The following is a 20251-nucleotide window of genomic DNA, read 5'->3' as shown; positions in this document are numbered from 1 at the left end:
CTCCTATTGATTTTATTTGAGTCTATTTACAGTATTGCTCAGCAATCTTATGATGAGTAAATTGAAACCTTTCTAACAGAACTCCTTACAGTCATTCTTTTTTTCCCAGCACCATGTGCATGCCAATTCAAACTGAGGGGAGACACAGGGTGAGGGAGAAACAAGCAGGCCTGAAGTTTGGACCCATCTTATTACTGGAATGGCAAATACCATTTTCACATCAACAAAATTCACTGCTGGAAAGCAGTCACAGAACTGATTTAACTTGCCTGTGTTTCTGCCTCGGCGAGGGGCATGTGCCCTGCAGGGATGTTTTGGCTGCCTGCCGTCAAAAAATCTGTTTGCTGTTTTTACTGTCTCAGCAGTGTGTGTAAATAGAGGATTGTTATAAAGCCATAATTCCAGTGCAATGGGCCCTGACTGTATGTAGGTGGTTCTACAGCCCAGCCCTTAAGGAGAAGGCATGGGCATTTTTGCTTCCACTAGGCAAAGCAATTCTGTTGTTAGTGTCCTCCATGTGCTGAAAGGCCACATAATTAAATTCTAAGAGCACAAGAGTCCAACAGCATTGCAAGTCCTAGTTGCAGAACCACAAATTACAATGTGCTTTTAAGAACCGTCAACCATTGCACTTGCTGACATAGATGTTAGCAGCTGACTTTCATTTAAAATAGGAAAAAAAACCCTAATTTTTTAAAGAATTTTCTTAAGAAAGAAAATAGCGGCTTTTTTCTTTTTTGGTGAGGGGAAGAATGCAAAACTATACCATGCAAAGGTCCTTTTCCCAATCACAGTACCATCAGGCATTCAGTACCATCAGGATCTCTTGACTAATATTTTCTATGATATTATCCTCCTTTTTCAATTTTTAGAAAATAATGTTCCTTTTCCTAAACAGAGAGTATTTGGCATAAGATTTTTTTTTAATAAATAAACACTCTAGTTCAAATTTTACAAAGCAGATTTCATATACTGTTAGCATCCTTGTAGTTATGGACAATGTACTGTACTTTACAAGGAGAGAGAAAAAGAAAGCTGAGATTTATAACTAACTTAAGAAGAAAACAGTCAAGCAAAGGTTACCCAACATTATAACATGAAAGAGTTGCTGGCTACGTACCAGAAGTCAAAGAGGCCATGACTAATTTACATATAATTTGCATAAATTGAACATCTATGGTACAAACCTCTATAACAGTGTTCCTGTTATAGAGAATCTAAGGTTCTCTATTCTGTCTCTGTTCCTGAGATCTTCATTTCAGTAGAAATGCCTACTGCCCTGTTCACTGTTAATAAAAAGCTGCCTCAATTGCCTCTCACTTCATCCTGTGGTTATGGGAATAGGGTGATACCACGGCCCTGTTTGGGGAAGTGCTCTGTATGCACTAGGAGTGTGTCCATGCTGCTGCTGTTAGGGTTTGGCTGGATGCATTCCCAGCAGCTTCACAGCGCCTGGTGCAGGGCAGGGCTGTGCCTGGGCTGCACAGAGCTCAGGACTGACCACAGGTGTTGCCCAAAGCAGGGCTGGCACAGGGCTAACCTGACCCACAGTGGCTCTTTCTGCCTGACCTCTCTGCATATGGAACAGAGCAGAAAGGGATCTCAGCCTGTGTGAGAGAGCGCAGATAGCTCAGGTGGGAACTCCAAGAGTACAGAAAAGCCTCTCTGCTTTCAAACCCAGGTTTCTGAGCCAGCAGAAAGCAACCATGACATGAATCTCTGCTTGCTCTCAGGCAACAGTGTTGGCCAAGTGGTACAGGATGGGGGACTGTGCATGCAGAGACCCCATGGGGAGATCCAGTGCATGCTTGAATAGGGATTGGCAGAGGGGAATGAGCACTCACTGGATCTGACAGCTCAAGAGACTCATAGCAGAAAGAGACATAGTCAAGTCTTAGGACAATTTTCTTGGGAGACAGTGGAAACCACAGCCCTGAAGTATAGGCCACATTCTTTCAGTCCCTATCCATAAGTATGGGTCAGTATATCTATTTTTAAAGAAAGTTAGCATTTTGAAATCTGACAAACAGCATGACTTTCAGAAACAGCTTGGCTCTTGAACTGAAATTTCCCAAGAAAATTCAACCAAGTGTTTAAAGTGTGGTTAAGATACAAGCTGCTGAATATGAGGTCTTAAAATGGGAAATGTCACACAACCTTAATAATAGTGTGGCACTTGCAGGGCTGCCAATAGTAAATGTATGTTTATCTGCATGAGTAACAGTATGAACAATCTCAGCAATAGAAAGCTTTACTGTAATCGCATGCAAAGGCTGCACCAAGGTTTTCAACCACAGAGAGAAACCTCATGCTTGTAAAGCCTGCAATTATAAGTGCCATTACTTCCTTTTAATTTGATCAGTCTTATATACATCTGGCTTTGATTAAAGTAAATGGCTTATATGAGTAGGCGATTTTATTTGAACATGAAGCATTTGAACGGAAATATTTACTGAGTCAAGGACTGTGGGCAGAGTTTGGGGACATAAAGTCATTTTGCTTTCCCCACTCTTCACTTTTCTTCTAGTCTTTTTTTTTTTTTTTTTCCATGAACAGAGCTAAAATCCAAAGGGAGGAGAAAATGTAACATGGCACTTGGGTGGTGGGTTTAATACATGCTTTAAATGCTGTTGGCAACATTACTCATGGCTGGTTTTGAGGATCAGGTAGCTCATAAAAAAGAAATAAGGAAAAAAATTAGTGTAATAATACCACAGAACTGACCTGGTCATACTAATGTTCTTGATCTTGCTTTTTCACACACACAAATAACCCAGCATACGGTGATGTGAGTATACCAAATGTACATCAATTATTTTTTTAAAGCTTTTTTAGAAATTTTGGGGGTGTTTAATATTTTTAATAGCTGATGATAGTTTTCTGTTCTTGAATTCCCACTTTAAAAGCACACCAATCCTCTCATAGAAAGCACTAGTTCAGCAAAGACTGAGGTTCATTTTCATACCAACAGGTGGCAGGAGGCAATGATCTGTTTGAAGACAGGTAAGTTAAATCTGGAGTGGCAGGACTGGGTATGGCTATAGAGCAGACACTACTTGAAGGTGGCCTGGTTTGACTATAGAATTACCAAAATACAAATGCTGGGAGAGGTCCTCTTCACCTTCAGTAGTTCTCATCAGTTAACTTGGTGAGTAACACTGTGTGGTCAATGCTGAGGGCAGGGCAATTTCTGGACATCGAGTTTGTCAGGTCTAGCTGCACAGCAGGGAAAGAAACTACACAGAGAGACAAATGGAAAATCCAAAGCACGTTAACAGATAAAAGCCAGCCTGTCTTGGATGGAATAGATAGAAACAGGAGCATACACATGTTAAAAAAAAAAAATAAAAAAGTTGGCAGCAGTTTGGAGCATTCTCTTTAATAAAGCCAAGTAAACCTTGGGATAGACAGACATTCAGATGCTCAGGCTGGGATGCTACCAGCAGAGATGTTCGCTACATAACAACACCCCATCTGCTGATGGCACCATGCCTGCCTTGTGCCACTGCCTCTGCTTCTCAAGTGCCAAGCTAACACAGGTATAGGCAGGAGCCTGTGTAGTGTCCTGTCTCACTGCATGTTGCTCTTCAGTAAGGTCTGGGATGAAAAACACCTTTTCCTCTGGATAGGGACATGCCAAGAGAGCAGTAAGAGCAGCTGTTTGGGTCGCAGCAAGAAGGTGAGATTTAACTATGGAGAGGGGACTCAGTCTGATGAAGGAGCATGAGAGAAGCCTTATAAAACAACCAGTAAGCCCAAGACAGTGTGTAGACATGTGTCTGCATAATGTTTCAGGTCATGAATGATATTTGATGTGAATCTTCTGATCATCATCTCTCCCTGGGCTTCACTTCCCACTGTGGAGAGGCAAGGTCTCGGAGGGCAGGACCAGGCTGAACTGGAAGACTGTTGGGCTCGACAGACCCATTGCTGCTGCTCTGCAGGACTTGTTAATGTAGATACAGCCTAAAAAAGCTGTATTGTTCTTCATAGCTTGTTGTTGCTCTTAGGTCAGCTGTTGGTACATGCTGCTATGGCACATGCTGAGAATGTTGTGGTCCCACTTTAGAAACTTTTCAGAGGTGTTTTCCAGAGCTTCCTGTCTTTTTCCACTGACTCCCTCTGAAGAAATACTGTGGTGACATCACAAAATTTGCTGCCTTGGAGAATGCAGATCAACATTTCTAGGAATTAAATATTCATTCCTTGTGGAAGAAGCTTAAATGGGCTTAAATGCTGATAAATTTCCAAAACTTCAGTGTTTTCATTGTGAACAGTATCAAGCCCTACATTGTTTAAAAGAGATTTTTCATGCCTTGCTGAGAAGACAGGACACTGAGTCTTTTCTCATCCTTGAGTGTGAGAAGTTTGCTTGTTATTCTTGTTCAAAACCAGAGGGGAAAAAATGAATGGTACATTAGCAGAATATTAAATTAAAAGTATAATAAAAATCCTTTATTAGACCCAAGCTGCACTCCCAACCAGAGGGGTTTTCTTCACAATTTGCCTTTGTCCACAGCCATGTGGCTAAAATATGCAGTAGCCAGCAAAATTACAGCCTCTGCTGGGAGATTTGGAGAAGGATTAAAGGTCTGGCAGGTCTTCTGGCTGAGTGCTATATGCTGTCCATTAAGCCATCATATCAGCTCTTCTCTTCCCTACTCCATGAATTTTGCCATATGCTTTGCTGTGTTGGAGACCTCCTGGGTGAATGCTCTGCAGCTCTGAGCATGTGTGTCACAGAAAAGTTCTGTGTCTTGTGCCAGTGGATTGGACTTGGCAGGTGTATGGCAGTGAATCCAATGAGAGGAAGCACCAGTGATTAATATGTATTAATAATTTAATACTGTCTTGTTTTAGTGCCTTCTTGACTTCTTTGACCCTTAGGCTTAGAATCTATAGTGAATACTGTAGTCTTCTAATATGTGATGTGTGTTCCACCATCATGAAATCAAATTTTGTGAAAAATACAGGCATTCAGAAGCAGATCTTTATTTTGGTCCTGTTCATACACTGCTGAACAGGGCTCTGACCCATCTGGCACATTCAGTTTCATCTCTTCTTAGTATAAAATGCATAAGTCCATGTTTCTTTTATATTGTTGGTGGCAAAAATATTTTTTAATCAAATCAGTACTTCTCAAGTTTTCTATAATGAACAAATGTAAACAGAATGTGTTACAGAATTTAGAACTTAGCTGAAACAAACAAAAGACGTGAAAAGAAAGTGATTCAAAGGCTTTGTCTAACTAATGATTGGCACCTGAGAACTTGGTTAAAAAACAACAGAAACTTGGATTTTAACATCACTTTAGAGTTATGGAGGTTTATGAAATAGCAGATAACCAATATAATAACACATATATTCTGCTGTTACATATGGCAACAGAAGTGATTATGAATAAAGTGGTTTCTATTTGAATTGAACATTCTCCTTGTGCTTAAGCTTATTGAGACTGTAAAAAACATATAAAACATTAGTGTAAATTTTTGAACTATAGATGTCACTGTTCAGTCATAAAAAGGAAGCACTGAAACAGCCTTATTTATTCATGCTGTGAATTCTACCTACAGTCACAGGTTTGTAATTCTTCAGACCCAGATCACTATAGGTCCAGAAAGCTGTTCACATTGTCTGTGAGTGAGATATTTTTAAGACACAAAAAGAAATAAGCCCATCTTGCTGATGCTTAATAAACATGCTTTTTGGGAAGCCCAGAAGTTGAATAATTTATCTTCTTAACTCTATAACCTTGGAAAGATCAGTGTGTCTCTCTCCCTTCTTGTAGCAGGACAATGAAACAGCATGATATTTGAGTATCTATTTCATTTATCTTCAGTTAAATAGTATTGAACTCTTGACTGAGTATGCCAGCAAGTCTAGTTCCAAGTTTATTCTCAAAAGCCTGTCCTCATGAAAGAATTCAATTAGAGTAACTAAACAAGGCGAATTGAACCGTATAGGACATAAAAGATGATGCAGAATTGCTTTTTCCTTATTCCTCCACTGGGTCTTCCATATTGTTTCCATGAAATTCTTCTCCTTGTAACTGTGCTGGAAATTCCTGCCATATATTCAGAAAGAGTAACTTTTAAAACAAGTATTTGGGGTTTTTTCCAGATGTATAGATATAGAAAGTTTTTAAAAATACATTTAAAAGGCTCACCACTGAGAGATGATATTTCCACTACATCAGCTTGATTGCCAATAATTTTGACACTGAATTGAGTTGCACTCAACCATTTCAGCTCTAACTGCAGCTGTATTAATGGCAGGAAGGTTCCTTGTTTTAGTTGCTTAATATGCTATGTTCAGTAGGTATGTGAACTCAATAACTGGAGCTTGAACCTTGCCTACACATATGTTTAGGATATTTGGATTATATAAGGAACTTTTTAAAAGATCAGCCAAAGTTTTTTTACAGATGTCCAGGAAAATTTTGCTGGTTCAACAGCTGTAACTTAGGAGTCTTCTGCTTCCAGGGACTGTCTTAGCCATCTCATGGCTTTCACAGCCTACATGTTCCATGCTCTTTTCAAGCAAAAAAGCAGTCAGATTTCCATGTCCAGTTCACAACTTTAAGAGATGCACTGCCTCACTGGATTTCTTTGTGACCTTAAATAAAGCTTTTATTAATGGCACTGTGCCATATGAACTCACAAGGAGAGAAAAAGAAAAAAGATATTTGTCATTTGATACTTGGCAGGGTGAACTGATGTGTTTAAAACCTTTTTTTTTTTTTTTTTTAATTTTGATGTTGTCCCTGTGTTGGCAAAAAACATAGAAATGGGACTTCAATCCCCAGCAGAGTCCCCCCGCCACATGAATGTTGTTGTGTCTGATGAATTGCAGTGAGTGATTAATCAGAATTTGATAGCACACATTGAACATAATCCGCTCTGATTAGGGCTGGTATTGCCCAGGTCAGCTGGTATTTTGAAGTTTATAGTTTCTGCCTTGATGGTGCGCTTTATAAAACGGGTGTTTCATTACTGTCACATCCCCATTGTGTTGTCCTTTTAAAGGGAAGAGATGGAAAAGCTCTCAGCTGATGCATTTGTTCATCAGTGAAGCCCCAAAAGGAGAGTCGACTGCCTCTATCAGCAAACACTTTGAAAAAGTTGGGAAATACATCCTTGATAGAGGATATTTCTTGTTACCTTTCTTAAAAGGTGTTCACAAATGACATTTGTGTCGTTTATTCTTAGCTGAATCATGACAATTAGGATGGTCTGGGCTGCAGCCTCTGGTTGTAGACATGAGCTCTAATTGCCTGGTATCTCAGATAGACAAACTCTTGACATGGACAGACCAGAATGAGTGTAAACCTCCCCTTGCCCCCACAGTACAATGTATTTTTCTGCGTAAGGCAGCCAAATGGGTCCTCTTGCTTTTAGACAGATTCAGTGGTAGGAGTCTAATTTGCGTCTCTCTGCCCCTCACCTCCCAGGGTACCATTGCAACTGCCTCTCCCAGTTTACAGGAAGGAATTGTGAGTCAGAGATCACAGCCTGCTTCCCAAATCCTTGCCGGAATGGAGGCTCATGTGATCCCATCGGCAATGCATTCATCTGCAACTGCAAAAGTGGCCTGACAGGAGTAACGTAAGTGTCCCTCCCCAGGTGGGCAATGGGAGCTTTTTGACTCAGTGATGGTGGGCTTTTTGATCAGGCTTTTTGTACCCAAAAGCTATGATTCACCTCACAGAAAATAACCCCAGTCTTAGCGCTTATTCCAAGTCTGAGCTAGTGACAGCTGAGAAATCCCTGAGACTTGGATGCTCAGAAATGTTTTTTTCTGAACTTACCCTCCTAAGCTGTTGATTCAGGATGTTATCTTGAGACAGTTTTGTCTGAGCTACACCTATCTAAGTGCTGCCAGGTTTTTGAACAATGTCGTAAAACCTGTGGAAGCTGCTGTATAATCTTTGTTTTGAAAATGGATCAATTATTTAGTCACCTTAGCCCTGACATAAAAGACTAATTTATTGCAGTCATTTTCTTAAATCCCTGCCTTGATCATAAACTTGGTGTAGACACAGAAAATCCTGACCTGCCCATCAACGTGCTTTTCCCTCATCTGGTCTGTCTACTGTTCGTACTTTTTCCTCTGCATTTTGCTACCTCTTGTTCTTTCCAATTCTCCTCTCTCTTTATGGTTCCTGTTCTTTTTTTCCCCCACCTCTAGTATTGGTTTATTTTATCTCCCGACCTAAACAATTTTACATAATCAGTATATCCTTCTCTTCTCTTCTCTTCTCTTCTCTTTTCTCTCCTCTCCTCTCCTCTCCTCTCCTCTCCTCTCTTCTCTTCTCTCTTCAATAAATACTCTGATATTTTTACTATATTTTTTTTCAATTATCTTCTCCTTGAATCCCCCTCTAATATTTTTATTGAAACCTATGGGATAGTCCAAAAACAATATAAAAAAGCAGATTCTCTATTACATTCAGTGCGCCTCATTAGGGTCAAGGTGCCTTTTGCTATTAGATGCATTATCTCCTTCTTAATATCTATCAGATGCTTTAAACTCTTATTTCCTTCTTGATATTTCCATTTTATTGTCTTTAAAAAACCCATGGAATAGCTGTAGAAAAAATTAAATGCCATTAAGTAATATGATAATAATATGATCATTTGCAAAGTACCACAAGGTGTTAACTAATGGCACCACTTTGACAAGATAAGGCATCATGCACAAGCTGGACTGCATCTTAGATGTTCTGAGATTCCAGACTCTCCTTTTCTTCTTTTAAGGTGTGAAGAAGACATCAACGAGTGTGAAAGAGAAGAATGTGAAAATGGTGGCTCCTGTGTCAACATCTTTGGTTCATTTCTGTGTAACTGCACCCCTGGCTACGTGGGTCAATACTGTGGTCTGCGCCCTGTGGTGGTTCCCAATATACAAGCTGGACATTCCTACGTTGGCAAGGAGGAGCTGATAGGAATAGCCGTGGTGCTGTTTGTCATATTTGTGTTAATTGTTCTTTTCATCATTTTTCGCAAGAAAGTTTTCAGGAAGAACTATTCCCGCAACAACATCACGCTTGTACAGGATCCGGCTACTGCAGCCCTGCTCAACAAGAGCAATGGCATCCAATTCAAGAACATCAGGAACAGTGGAGACAGCAGAAATATCTACCAAGAGGTTGGGCCTCCACAGGTACCAGTGAGACCAATGGCCTATACCCCGTGCTTCCAGAGTGACTCACGGAATAACCTGGACAAGATAGTGGATGGGCTTGGTGTGGAGCACCAGGAGATGACAACATTTCATCCAGAGTCCCCTCGAATACTGACAGCCAGGAGGGGGGTGGTGGTGTGCAGTGTAGCTCCAAACCTGCCTGCTGTGTCTCCCTGTCGCTCCGACTGTGACTCCATCAGGAAGAGCACATGGGATGCTGGGACAGAAAGTAAGTAGCACTGCCTGCCGTTCTCGTTCTTCCCTGCCTTCAGGGTACAGCAAGTACAGTGGCACAGGTACTCTTAGTGCTCGAGCCTAATACATGTGAATTGTTACATCTCTCCAAGAAATGATCTGGTTTAATTTTGAAAGGTTATAATTAAACCAGGCATACAAGACCTCTCTCTCTTTCTATGCATGAAGTATGACTAAAAGCTTTTATTTCACTTGTTCAGAAAGCATATAGGAGTAAGTGCTCTGAGCATTTTTCAGTGATACAATGCAATCATCTTTCTATTGGAAAAAAACAATTTGGGGCAGAATTCTCAAATATAAATTCTGTTGGGTTCAGGCTGTTTGTTTTCCAAGGGAGTTAAAAATATTTAAACCGTCTGCAAGAAACAATCCTGTTTTGCATCAGGGAGAAATGAACTAATATTCCCTACTTTAAGTGTCTGTGAAGTGAAGCAGAAAATCACGTGTGGCTTGATATATAGGATCACCTTTCTGGCCATTGCATTCCCCTCTGCTTCCAGTATCAGAGTTATCATGGAATTTCAATCCCCACGCTTACCCTATTTGTGCCATGATGGTTCCTCACCTAATAACACAGTGCTCCCTTCATTCCTGAACAGAGAAGCAGGAATCTTCACATCTTCTGTTGTGGCAGGAAATACCAATTTTCTGGGATAGAGTTACAGCCCTGCATCATCTGTCCTTGCAAGTCAGAACATGTCATATGGACTGGGAGATGTTTGCTTCACCATATATGATTTTTAAAAGGTGTTTTCTCTTATTAAGGATTTTTCCTAATGCATCTACCAGTACCTCTTGGAGGGGGCTTATAAGAAGGCTGGGGAGGGACATTTCACAAGGACCAAGAGTGATGAATGGCCTTAAGCTGAAGAAGGGTAGGTTTAGATTAGCTATTAGGAAGAAATTCTTTACTGTGAGGGTGGTGAGGCACTGAAACAGGTTGCTCAGAGAAAGGATGGATGTTCCATCCCTGGAAGTACTCAAGGCCAGATTGGACGGGGCTCTGAGCAACCTGGTCTAGTGAAAGGTTCCCTGTCCATGGCAGAGAAATTGGAACCAAATGATCTTTAGGATCCCTTCCAGCTCAAAGTGTTTTATGATTCTATGATCTTCAACCCTAATGCAGCACGGCCTTAACCAAAAAAGTGTTGCATAAAACTGCACAATCCAGTCCTATAATTGAAAGCAATGGGAACTGAGAAATAGAGAGGAATTTAGCAACAGGTCAAGAGGACAGCATTATGTTGTGCCAGGGTAGGTTCAGGATGGACATCAGGAAGAATTTTTGCTCTGGAAGAGTGGTCAAGCCATGGAACTGGCTACCCAGGGAAGTGGTGAAGTCACCATTCCTGGAAGTGTTCAAGAAATGATTGGGCATGGCACTTAATGCTATGGTTTGGTTGGCATAGTGATGTTCAAAGATTTGGCTCAATGATCTTGGAAGTCTTTTCCAGCCTTACGGAGTTTATGATTCTGTAGCTGTGCCCTGATCCGCACATTTTCATCCAAGGCAGCACACTAGCTAAGGTCATGTAGTGAAAAATTGAATTAATTTTCATTTATTTGGGCTGTATTTCAGGGTTGTGTTGTGTCTGACCTTTTAAACTTTAAATATAGTTAAGCTGATTGAAAGCATCATCACACCAGCCCCCACTCATGCTCTGTTCTATGTTCTTCTGTGTGTTTGTGCCACCGGCGCTGCTGGTACTGGTAGGAATAGAAATTCCTACCAGAACACCATGAGGCCATACCAGGGAGACAGACCTCAGCTGTCATGGAGTGGGAAGCAGTACAGCTTTGTTACTGCAGCACTCACTTCATCAGCTCCATACCCTGCTGCTCAGCAGGAGCAGATCAGCTCTTACCGTGTGGGGGTGTGCCATGCTGGGTAGAAATGCCTACAGCTGGCAGGTAGAGAGCTGTACTTTCATGTTGAGAGCACCTGGTTGTCTTCATTTGTAATTGGCTCAGGTACCCTAATGCTCACAAAGGAGGATAACTTATTGTGTTTCTGATTATTGCCCATATAATGTGTAGTTGAATGTGTTTATTTATATGTGTTTAATTACAGGAGAATTTATACTATAGGTTGCAGTTACATTTCTAAACAGTAGAGTTGTAAGACTGAATGTCCTTGATGAAAAGCAATGTAAATTGAAGCATAATCTATTATATGTCAGTGATGGAGCTATTAAAATCTGATCCAAGGGCCACTGATATGAATAACAAGATGCACAGTAACTTTACTGAGCATTGAATGAGCCTTTAATGAGGCTCTCAAATTAGGAAATGAGCAGTAAAGATAAATGTAACTGTAATCTCTTATATAAGCTGTTTATACCACATTCCTTAAGTCATCATTTTCATTGCTTTTGAGACTATATGTCATCTAAAAAGACAATATTGTATACAGATGTTTCTTCCTTGAATATAGTGCTGTCAAACACTTGAAAGACTCCTTGGGCTTCAAACACTTCAAAAGTCTAGGTATCTTCACCAGCTGCCTTCTTGACGAGTAGGTCATGTCCTCTGTGTGAAGGAAATAATTTTATTCTGACTCAAATAATAGAAGGCAGGATTTAAATGTGTCTGTGGTATAAATAGACAAATGTGCACACCTAGAGAGTACCATTTTGCTTTGTCTTTGCTGTCAATGAAGGTAAAGGGGTTGATGACGCTGAAGAAGTCACCTGTTTTTCAGGAAGTAATAAAGGCAGCAACTCTGAAGTACAGTCCCTCAGCTCCTTCCAGTCTGATTCTGGCGATGATAATGGTAAGAAATGATTTCATCTTTATTATGCTGGGGGAAAAACTATTTATCTCTCTCTCTCTAATATTATTAAAACACTTACGTGACATCTTGAAACCCTTTAACGATGCCGAAAGTAAGAAAGTCGTAGGTTCAAACCCTGACTTTGTGTTCCACTTACTAAATTATAGGAATGTAATAAGAATCTTGATGCTTGGGGCTGTTGTATTAGGACCGGGAGAATTAGAGGTATGATACAGCAGAGTCACATTGCCAAGATGTAAGTTGACTAATAGGTTGCGAGTGAAACTGTAGAATTAATATAATTTTCCTTCTGGGAAGAGCGTGACTTTCATGTTTCACCAGTCTAATAAAAGGGATTTCTGTGCTATTTGCCAGGTCTCATTGATGGTCCCAACAAAACTCTTCTGGTTCTCAGCCTCAGCAATGAGCGGATGAGCCAGTCCCCAGCGTCTTGGCTTCTCCCTGGCAATCACAGCTCAGCAAACAATAGAGCACCATTATAGCATTGTTCAGTGCATACTCAGTGCCTGCCTCTCATGTCCTGCATCATTATCTCCCTGGGTGACACAGACAGAGCCATACACAGCCCACGAAAAGGTCCACAGAGTCAGAGCAAACCTTTGTTCCTGCAGCCTGCATATGTTGAGTAGTGGGTCTGAGAAAAGTCAAGATGTTTCTGCTGGGGAGGGATGGTGGATGTCTGGGAAGCCGCATTCAGACACACAGGAAAAGACTATCACAAAGGAATCGTACTTGGTTTCCTCAGCCACCAGTTAATGAACTGTCTGTAGACTCAGTTCCTCAGTCATGTCATGCAGTTGTTCTCTAGGAACTCTGAAATGTTGGAAAAGCACTGATGGCAAAGTACACTTGCAGTTCCTTTTGATCTGCTGTGGCTGAAGCATTACAATTATTTTTGTCAGGCTTCCCAATGCTTTTCTGCCCCTGCACCAAAAAGACCCCTTCAGCCTTTTTTTAGGATAAATATTATTTAATAATATGTATTTACATTATAGTTACCTTTGGAATAATTATTCAAGTGGTCATTTATTGTACATTGTTACTTTTTATATCTCACAAATTCTAATTAGACATTTCAAACTCCTGATCCTGTCTCCACTGAAATCATTGACACAGTACCCACAGAAGCTGGATTGGACCTTCTGTGCCCACTCATTTTTTGTGAAGGCTGCATTTAAAATATGGCCTTTAGAGATAACATTTCTAGTTCAGGGTTCAAACAAATCCATATCTTCAGGGAGAACGAGGGAAGAAACTTAAATCATCTGAGTCATTTGCAGAGATCGATGCAAGAGCACACACTCTGGTTTGCTTGAAGCAGCAGGGAAGGTTTGCAGTGAAAGAGCCTAAAGGGCAAAGCCAGGCATAAGTAAGCATTTACATACTCACATGCCTGTACTTTAGGACTGATGGATATGCCTCCTGAAGCCATAAATCCTTGCTCTTCTTGTCATTTTAATTCTTTGTACTTCACATACCTGCAAAGGTTAGAAGGTTGTCAGTGAAAACACAACAAATACAGTTCAGCGTCCATGCTCTTTGATGAGACACGACAGTGGCTCCTTCTCCAAACCCCTTCCTCCAAAGCCAAGAGCAATGCTGCTGACTTGTGAAACTGGGTAGCAGCTTCTGACTGGGGAGACCTGTCTTGCAGCAGTGGATCACTGGGATGAATTCCACTGAAGGTGCGGGCACCTTCCACTCACCCTCTCCAGGGCTCTTGGACCTTTCTCTTGCTGTGTCAAGGGCTTGTCTTACCATGAAAACTCACATGGAGTGAGATTTTGAAGCTACTTTTTTTCTCTCACCTTATTTCTCCTGAATTTAAATTGTTCAGTTTCCCTAGTCTTTCTGTGAGTAGTTAGCAGTAATTTTTGTAGTCCAAATTCTGAGTAATGCTGTATTTGAACATTGACTTGCCCTGAGCTGTGTGGGATGGGGTTCCCTCTTATCTGTGAATATGCTCTGCACAGCTACCCCCAGAGCCACCCCTTAGTTACAAAGAAAACTGGTCCTGGGTTTTGACCTGTTTTTCACTCTCAGGTTTTTTCCTCTAACAGTTTACAGCTGCCTTCCATCTTTTTTCCCAGCCATGCAGCACTAACTGCATGGAGCTCCTTATTTTTCTATCATGTTTATTTTGCATTAGCCAGTACGAGTCTCCTTTGTATAATTACTGTTGCTGTTGATGGCATAAATATGCTGATCATAGACACAGAACAGGGGTCCTTTGGTTTATCAAGGCTCTTTTTGCTAAGCCTTCACTAGAACTGAGGAAATTGGATGATACACCTGACCCCATGCCCACAATTTAGCAAAAATGTGAAAATATTCAACATATGTCTGCACTGTTCTCCCATTTCTTGTGATCTCTAAGCCTATTGGCTGTATGAAACAAAAAAGTATGTTTTTCCCCATGTTGCTCCAGGCAATTGGTTTTCTCATAACTAAAGACAAAGGAAAAGGGAAGGATCCACTGCCCACTCATCCAGAGCTTTCCTTCAGTTTTGATTTTTGGGTTTATTTCATGTTCTCAGAGGCAGGAGTGTTGGCTGGTGCGAAATGCAGATCATCTAGAAAACCACACAATATAGGCCTCCACATTAAACAGCTGCACACTCTATTAATGATTTCAAGGGAAGAGTATGTTTTGATGGAAGAGCTGCAGAGAACACACAAAGCATTTGTGAAACTATTCTGTCAAACACAGGTCAAAATTTGAACCACAGCTACATGGCTGTGTCCTCCTAATTATAGCTGTGCTGCTTAACCTCCCTGAGGTGTTGCATGGCATGGCACAGACAGTAAATAAGTAAAACATTCCTCTTAGGAAATAGATTGAGCTTAACACTATTTCTGATGGTGTGATGGTCTAAAAGATAATGATCCTTGGAGCACATAGCACCATCTCTGGAGACCTCTAAGCAAGAATGAATTAGAAATTAGTGTCAGGTAGACAAGAAACTGCTTCGGTTAATTGAATCAGCTGACCAGTCTGCTTGAATTTATGAGGTGATACACATCATCCCATATGCCTTTCTGGAAATGCTGGTTTGGAATTTATCAGCACTCTGAAGATATGTGGGATTATCTGAAATGAAATGTCCTGCAACCAGCTGCATAAATCATGCATTGGTCAGCAGCCTTTTTTTGTTTTTTTCTTTCAATGTCAGTTCTGTCTTTTGAGAGAATTTATTGATTTATTGTGGTAACCTATGATGTGTGTTTTAAATACTAACCTGAAGCTGTCCTTCCCCTCCCTTTATTTTCTGCTTTCCCTCCCCTGCAAGCTTCCATAGTGACTGTCATACAGCTTGTCAACAATGTAGTTGACACTATAGAAAATGAAGGTATTTAAATTTTTTTCTTTCTTGTTATACAACAATGCTTCCTATTTTCATTGTGAAACATTCCAGCAGAACCTCACTAATCTACACTGACCGGCAATCCTGTGGCAGGGATTGGGTTTTGCAGATCAGCATGTTCACCAGCAAACATGAAAATGCCAGAGGAATGTACCACAAAATATCTGTGGGTAACTGGAGGTGGTAGAAAAGGTGTCAAGCCTTCATCCTCTTCTGTTCAAGTCAATGTTTCTGCTTGTTTATTCTCATTGCCTTCAGAGAAAATAATAGACTGATAATGGAGCCATATCATTGAGATGATCCAGGCTGCAGAGGCTGGGAAACAGAAGATGACACGGGAAGTCTGTAAAGTGTCCCATGCTGCAGCAGAGCTGGGTTCTGTACCCCAGTGGTATCACACAGAGAGGAGCACAGTGGTGGCTGGCTGGTGGCAGGTTTCTCCCAGGAAACCCTGCCAAAGAGCGGATGTGTGGGCACAGCTCCACGATGCCATGGCTCTCCCGTGGTGTTGGTGTGCCCATTCAACAGAGCATGGCAATGTGCTCCAGGGAGCCAGCACTCACCTCTTCCACTGACCTCCTGGGTAACCTCAGGCATATCATGTTATAAGTGAACCTGTAATGCGGGGATATCACTATTTTCTTTTTTCCATAAAGCACTGAGGAAATGTCTTGTTATCATAGATGAATATTACTTTTATTTATTTTCCAACATTTTTCCTACCCTTGGGCAAATGTCAACTCAACATCAACTCAGGTTATCCACAAATCAAAAATTTCATCTGTCCTTAGCAAATTTAAGACAGATTTATATACTTCAGCTAATCTAGTCTGCATAATACATGAAGATGATTAAGTAAATTATTTTTTTCTTGAGCCAGTATCACTGTAATTTTGAAAAACACTTTTGCTCCTAGCTAGTGATGCCACTTGAGTATTTGTTCATAGTACCTTTACTGAAGTATAGGCATGCCATTCTTCTCACTATCAAAAAAAAAAATTAACTAGCCAAGGTTAATTCAAAAGAAAGTCTCATTCAAAAAATTTTAAAAATTACCTTGAAAAGAAAGCACAGGCACTGCAAATGACCTTGCCTTTCTAAGGGAAAGCTTAAGCAAACACACTGGCTCATTATCATCCTTTACAGGTCAGAAAAAGCCAGTCTGGCAGTGGTTTCAAGAGACTGTCACTGAAAATGATTTGCCCTCTTCCCAGTTCCTTACATGAAACTTAGGATTCTTAGGATTGTCTGCTGTGCAGCAGAGCTGTTGGAAGTGGTGAATAATTAGCCACACTGGAGCTCTGGGCAGAACTGCTGCCAGAGTCATGGGAGGATGGGGCTCCTGCCCCAGGGACCTGCCTGGGGTTGTGCAAGTCAGCGAATTAGTGAGGTTCTCCTGGGTCCTGATCCACACAACTCAGAGGGCCCTGACACATCTTGGGTGTAGTGCCATGACACTGACCCCAATACAGCAAAATCCACTACACAAAGAAGAGAGAAGTGCAGAAGAGAGGTTAGGGCCGGTTCAGACACTGCTGCTAAACCTGTAGTAGCCCCAGCCCTCCTCGCTCCAGGACATGGCAGAGCAGGTGGAGAACTCCTGCCTGGCTATCGAGCTAAGGGAGAAATCACCATCACCCCATGCACCATGTGGTGATGAGCAAGGGCAAGTGTGGTCTTAGCAGGTGAAGGGCTGGAGAAGTCTTCTCTGCCCTCGCCTGTGTCTGAGCCACAGAGGTCACAAGCCATAAAGGTCTGTTTCTCCTGCCAGACCTCCTCCAGCAATGTCATCCAGAGACTTTGCCCGATGACTTCTTGCATGAAGCCAAATAACACGCGGCTGAACAAGAGCATACCCATCTAGAAAACGCTGCAGCTTATTCCCTGCTCTTGTCTCACATAAAACCTCCTTCCTTGCTCTCTCCCCCACCCCTGCACCCTCTCCATACTGGAATGCCTCCCTCCCCACCAGCTAGCATGGCAGTGCAGGTGGGAGGTGGGTGTGGGGTTGCGGAGCCTTGTAGCTGATAGCCCCATTAAATGGCTTTGTATTCTATTCTATTCAGGTTCTTATACCGTGCCCATCACCATGGTATCTGAGCCCAGGTGGGCCCAGATTTGTTTGAACCGGCCCTGAGAATGGTAGATTCTTATTTTTCTGTTTCAAAGTGAACAAGTGAGAGAAAAATGTACTTTGCAATTATAAGCCGTGTCGATGGTGGATAGCCCTTTTTTGTGCTAAGAATTACAACTCTAATGTAATTCTGTATCTGTTCAGTGAGGGTAAATAATTAAGATATGATAGAAAAGGAATATAATACACGACATAAACATTTCTTTATGTATGTCTGCATTTGACAGGCAAGCTTATCTTGTAAGTTAAAATAAAGAATAATTAAAAATCCTACTAAAATGACACCATGGCAGCTTTACTTTAGAAAATTGCATGCAGAGTTTTGTATTTTCACGTGTAATGCAATGCTGGTGAGAAGCTCCGAGTTACCAGTTTTTGCTTTTCACTTTGTATCTGACAGTGTCTGTTATGGATCAAGGACAGAACTACAACAGAGGTGATTTTTCTGGGGCACCTTCTGCCTGTGGGCCAGGGTGGGCAGAGCACTGACTTGATCTATTTGGGTTTTTTTTCTTGAACTGCTTCACGTGTACTCTTTTGTTTGAATTCTCTTGGGTTCAAAAGATGCATGAGAATGGCCAGACACTTTTTTTGTTTCAAAATTCAGTTTTGAGTCAGTCAGATTATTTGCTTGCACACTTTCTTTCTTGAAGTCGTTGGAGGTGGAAGGGGAGCGAAGATAAGATTCCATAGGCATGCTGACTGCATTTAAAGATTTTTTTAACTGTGAAAAGCAGTAATTCAGACATTTTGATTTCTTGGACTCATAGTTTCTAATACAGCCCAGTAGCATCTCAAAAAGCAAAATGCCTGAGAGTGGCCGTGTTTTGTTTCTTTGCTTGTTTGCATTAGCATCATGATGCAATTTATTCTCCTCCTCTACCCCTCTGGTCAGAGCATGGCTGACCCGTGTCCGTGGCCTGTGGGGCATGCTGTGGTTTGAATGTGCTGTGAGGACTCAGGCAGGTGCATGCAGGACACTGCTCTCCTCTGTGGTCCCATCCTAACAGAGCGCTGTGGTTCTCTTCCCTGCTGCAGCGTATCATTGGGATACCTCTGACTGGATGCCCAGTGCTCGCTTGTCCGACATTGAGGAAGTGCCCAATTTTGAGACGACAGATGGAGGCTCGGCTCATCACGGCAGCACCAGAGAACTGGAAACAGATTACTACCTTGGTGGCTACGACATCGACAGCGACTACCCTCCCCCTCACGAAGAGGAGTTTTTGAGCCAGGACCAGTTACCACCTCCTCTCCCAGAGGATTACCCAGACCAATATGAAGCCCTCCCACCCTCGCAGCCGGTCTCAATGGCAAGTACTCTCAGCCCTGACTGCAGGAGACGGCCGCACTTCCACCCAAGCCAATACCTCCCTCCCCACCAGTTCCCCAATGAGACGGACACCACAGGATCTCAGACTGGGAACGAATTTAGTACTTTTGCTGTTGGCCCAAGCCAGAACACAGAAAATGCTAGTGCAGGTAAGGTGCCCTTATCCTTGCACAACTCTCTCAACGCCTCCTCCTCTGACGTCTCAGCCGGCTGTGGCTTTGATGACTCCGAAGTAGCCATGAGTGACTTTGAAAGCGTGGAGGAACTCAGCCTAGAAAATGTTCACATTCCATTTGTGGAGACCCAGCAGCAGACACAAGTGTAAAGGAAGCTCCTTTTTTCTTCCTCCTCCTCTTCTTTTTTTAATTTTGTCATTTGGTCCAATTAATAGTATAAATATTGAGAAGAAATTTTGCTGAAGGTGTGTCTATATATATATTGGGCAAAGAAAAGTACAGTATAACCCATTATTAACTTGTTCAGAAATGGTACTGTATGTGCAGACATGAAGAGACCAATTGTGTTAAGTATTATACATCACAAAATTGTTACAGACAATCTGGAGAGAGTGTACCTTCTATTTATTACCAAGAGTAAAACTCAGCTTTTGAAGCAGGGGGAAAAATAACTGCTAAATAATTTCTCTCTCACAAAGTTGGGTTGTTTTGGGGGTTTTTTTTGGCATTTTGTTATTAAAAGTGTTACAGTGTTATGATCTCCCCACAGTATTAAGGAATGGGTATGGATCATTCTAGAATGCACTGTTGCATGAAATTTTATGTCAGCAAAGAGTGAAAGCAATTGATTGCTGGCATACAATATGTCAGATGTCTAAAAAAAGCAACATTCCTGAATTGACCTATCAAAGACAAGTGACCAGTTATTTGTCCATAAATATTTATCTATACTTTTCTTCATTGCATAGCATTTCATTCTACTTTGTGTAGAGTAACGCACATACATACAGTTTGTATTTACTCTAAATTGGCATACATTGGTTGTCATTTTCAAAACCTGATGTCAGGTGCATGTGCATAGCTTTGCCCATGAGAACTTCCCGAAATGTCAGAGTTTGGCTCAGGAGTGGCCTGGTTTTGCCCCAGCTGTGTGTGCACAGTCTCTCTTAATGTGTATGCAATGTGAACCTGGATCTGAAAACTTGAGGTAACCTACACAGCTGATCATTT

General features: G+C 41.5%; 1 protein-coding gene across 2 annotated transcripts in view; it reads left to right on the top strand.

Annotated features, from left to right (window-relative positions):
- FAT3 (FAT atypical cadherin 3) overlaps positions 1–19389 on the top strand; it is a 327081-nt gene extending 307692 nt beyond the window's left edge. The window contains exons 24-29 of one of the 2 annotated variants that reach the window (XM_041487250.1): positions 7451–7604; positions 8757–9412; positions 12098–12211; positions 15523–15582; positions 18132–18167; positions 18770–19389. In XM_041487250.1, coding sequence (XP_041343184.1) covers positions 7451–7604; positions 8757–9412; positions 12098–12211; positions 15523–15582; positions 18132–18167; positions 18770–19389 — 1640 coding nt within the window. The remainder of the gene's footprint in view (positions 1–7450; positions 7605–8756; positions 9413–12097; positions 12212–15522; positions 15583–18131; positions 18168–18769) is intronic. The other variant, XM_041487251.1, reaches the window with a different exon arrangement.
- The last annotated feature ends 862 nt before the right edge of the window (positions 19390–20251 follow it).

This window comes from Pyrgilauda ruficollis, unplaced genomic scaffold (assembly GCF_017590135.1).
Source record: "Pyrgilauda ruficollis isolate IOZ18807 unplaced genomic scaffold, ASM1759013v1 scaffold8, whole genome shotgun sequence".
Classification (NCBI taxonomy): Eukaryota; Metazoa; Chordata; class Aves; order Passeriformes; family Passeridae; genus Pyrgilauda; species Pyrgilauda ruficollis.
The sequence above is the reverse complement of the archived record's forward strand: the minus strand, read 5'-3'. Positions and strand labels throughout refer to the sequence as shown.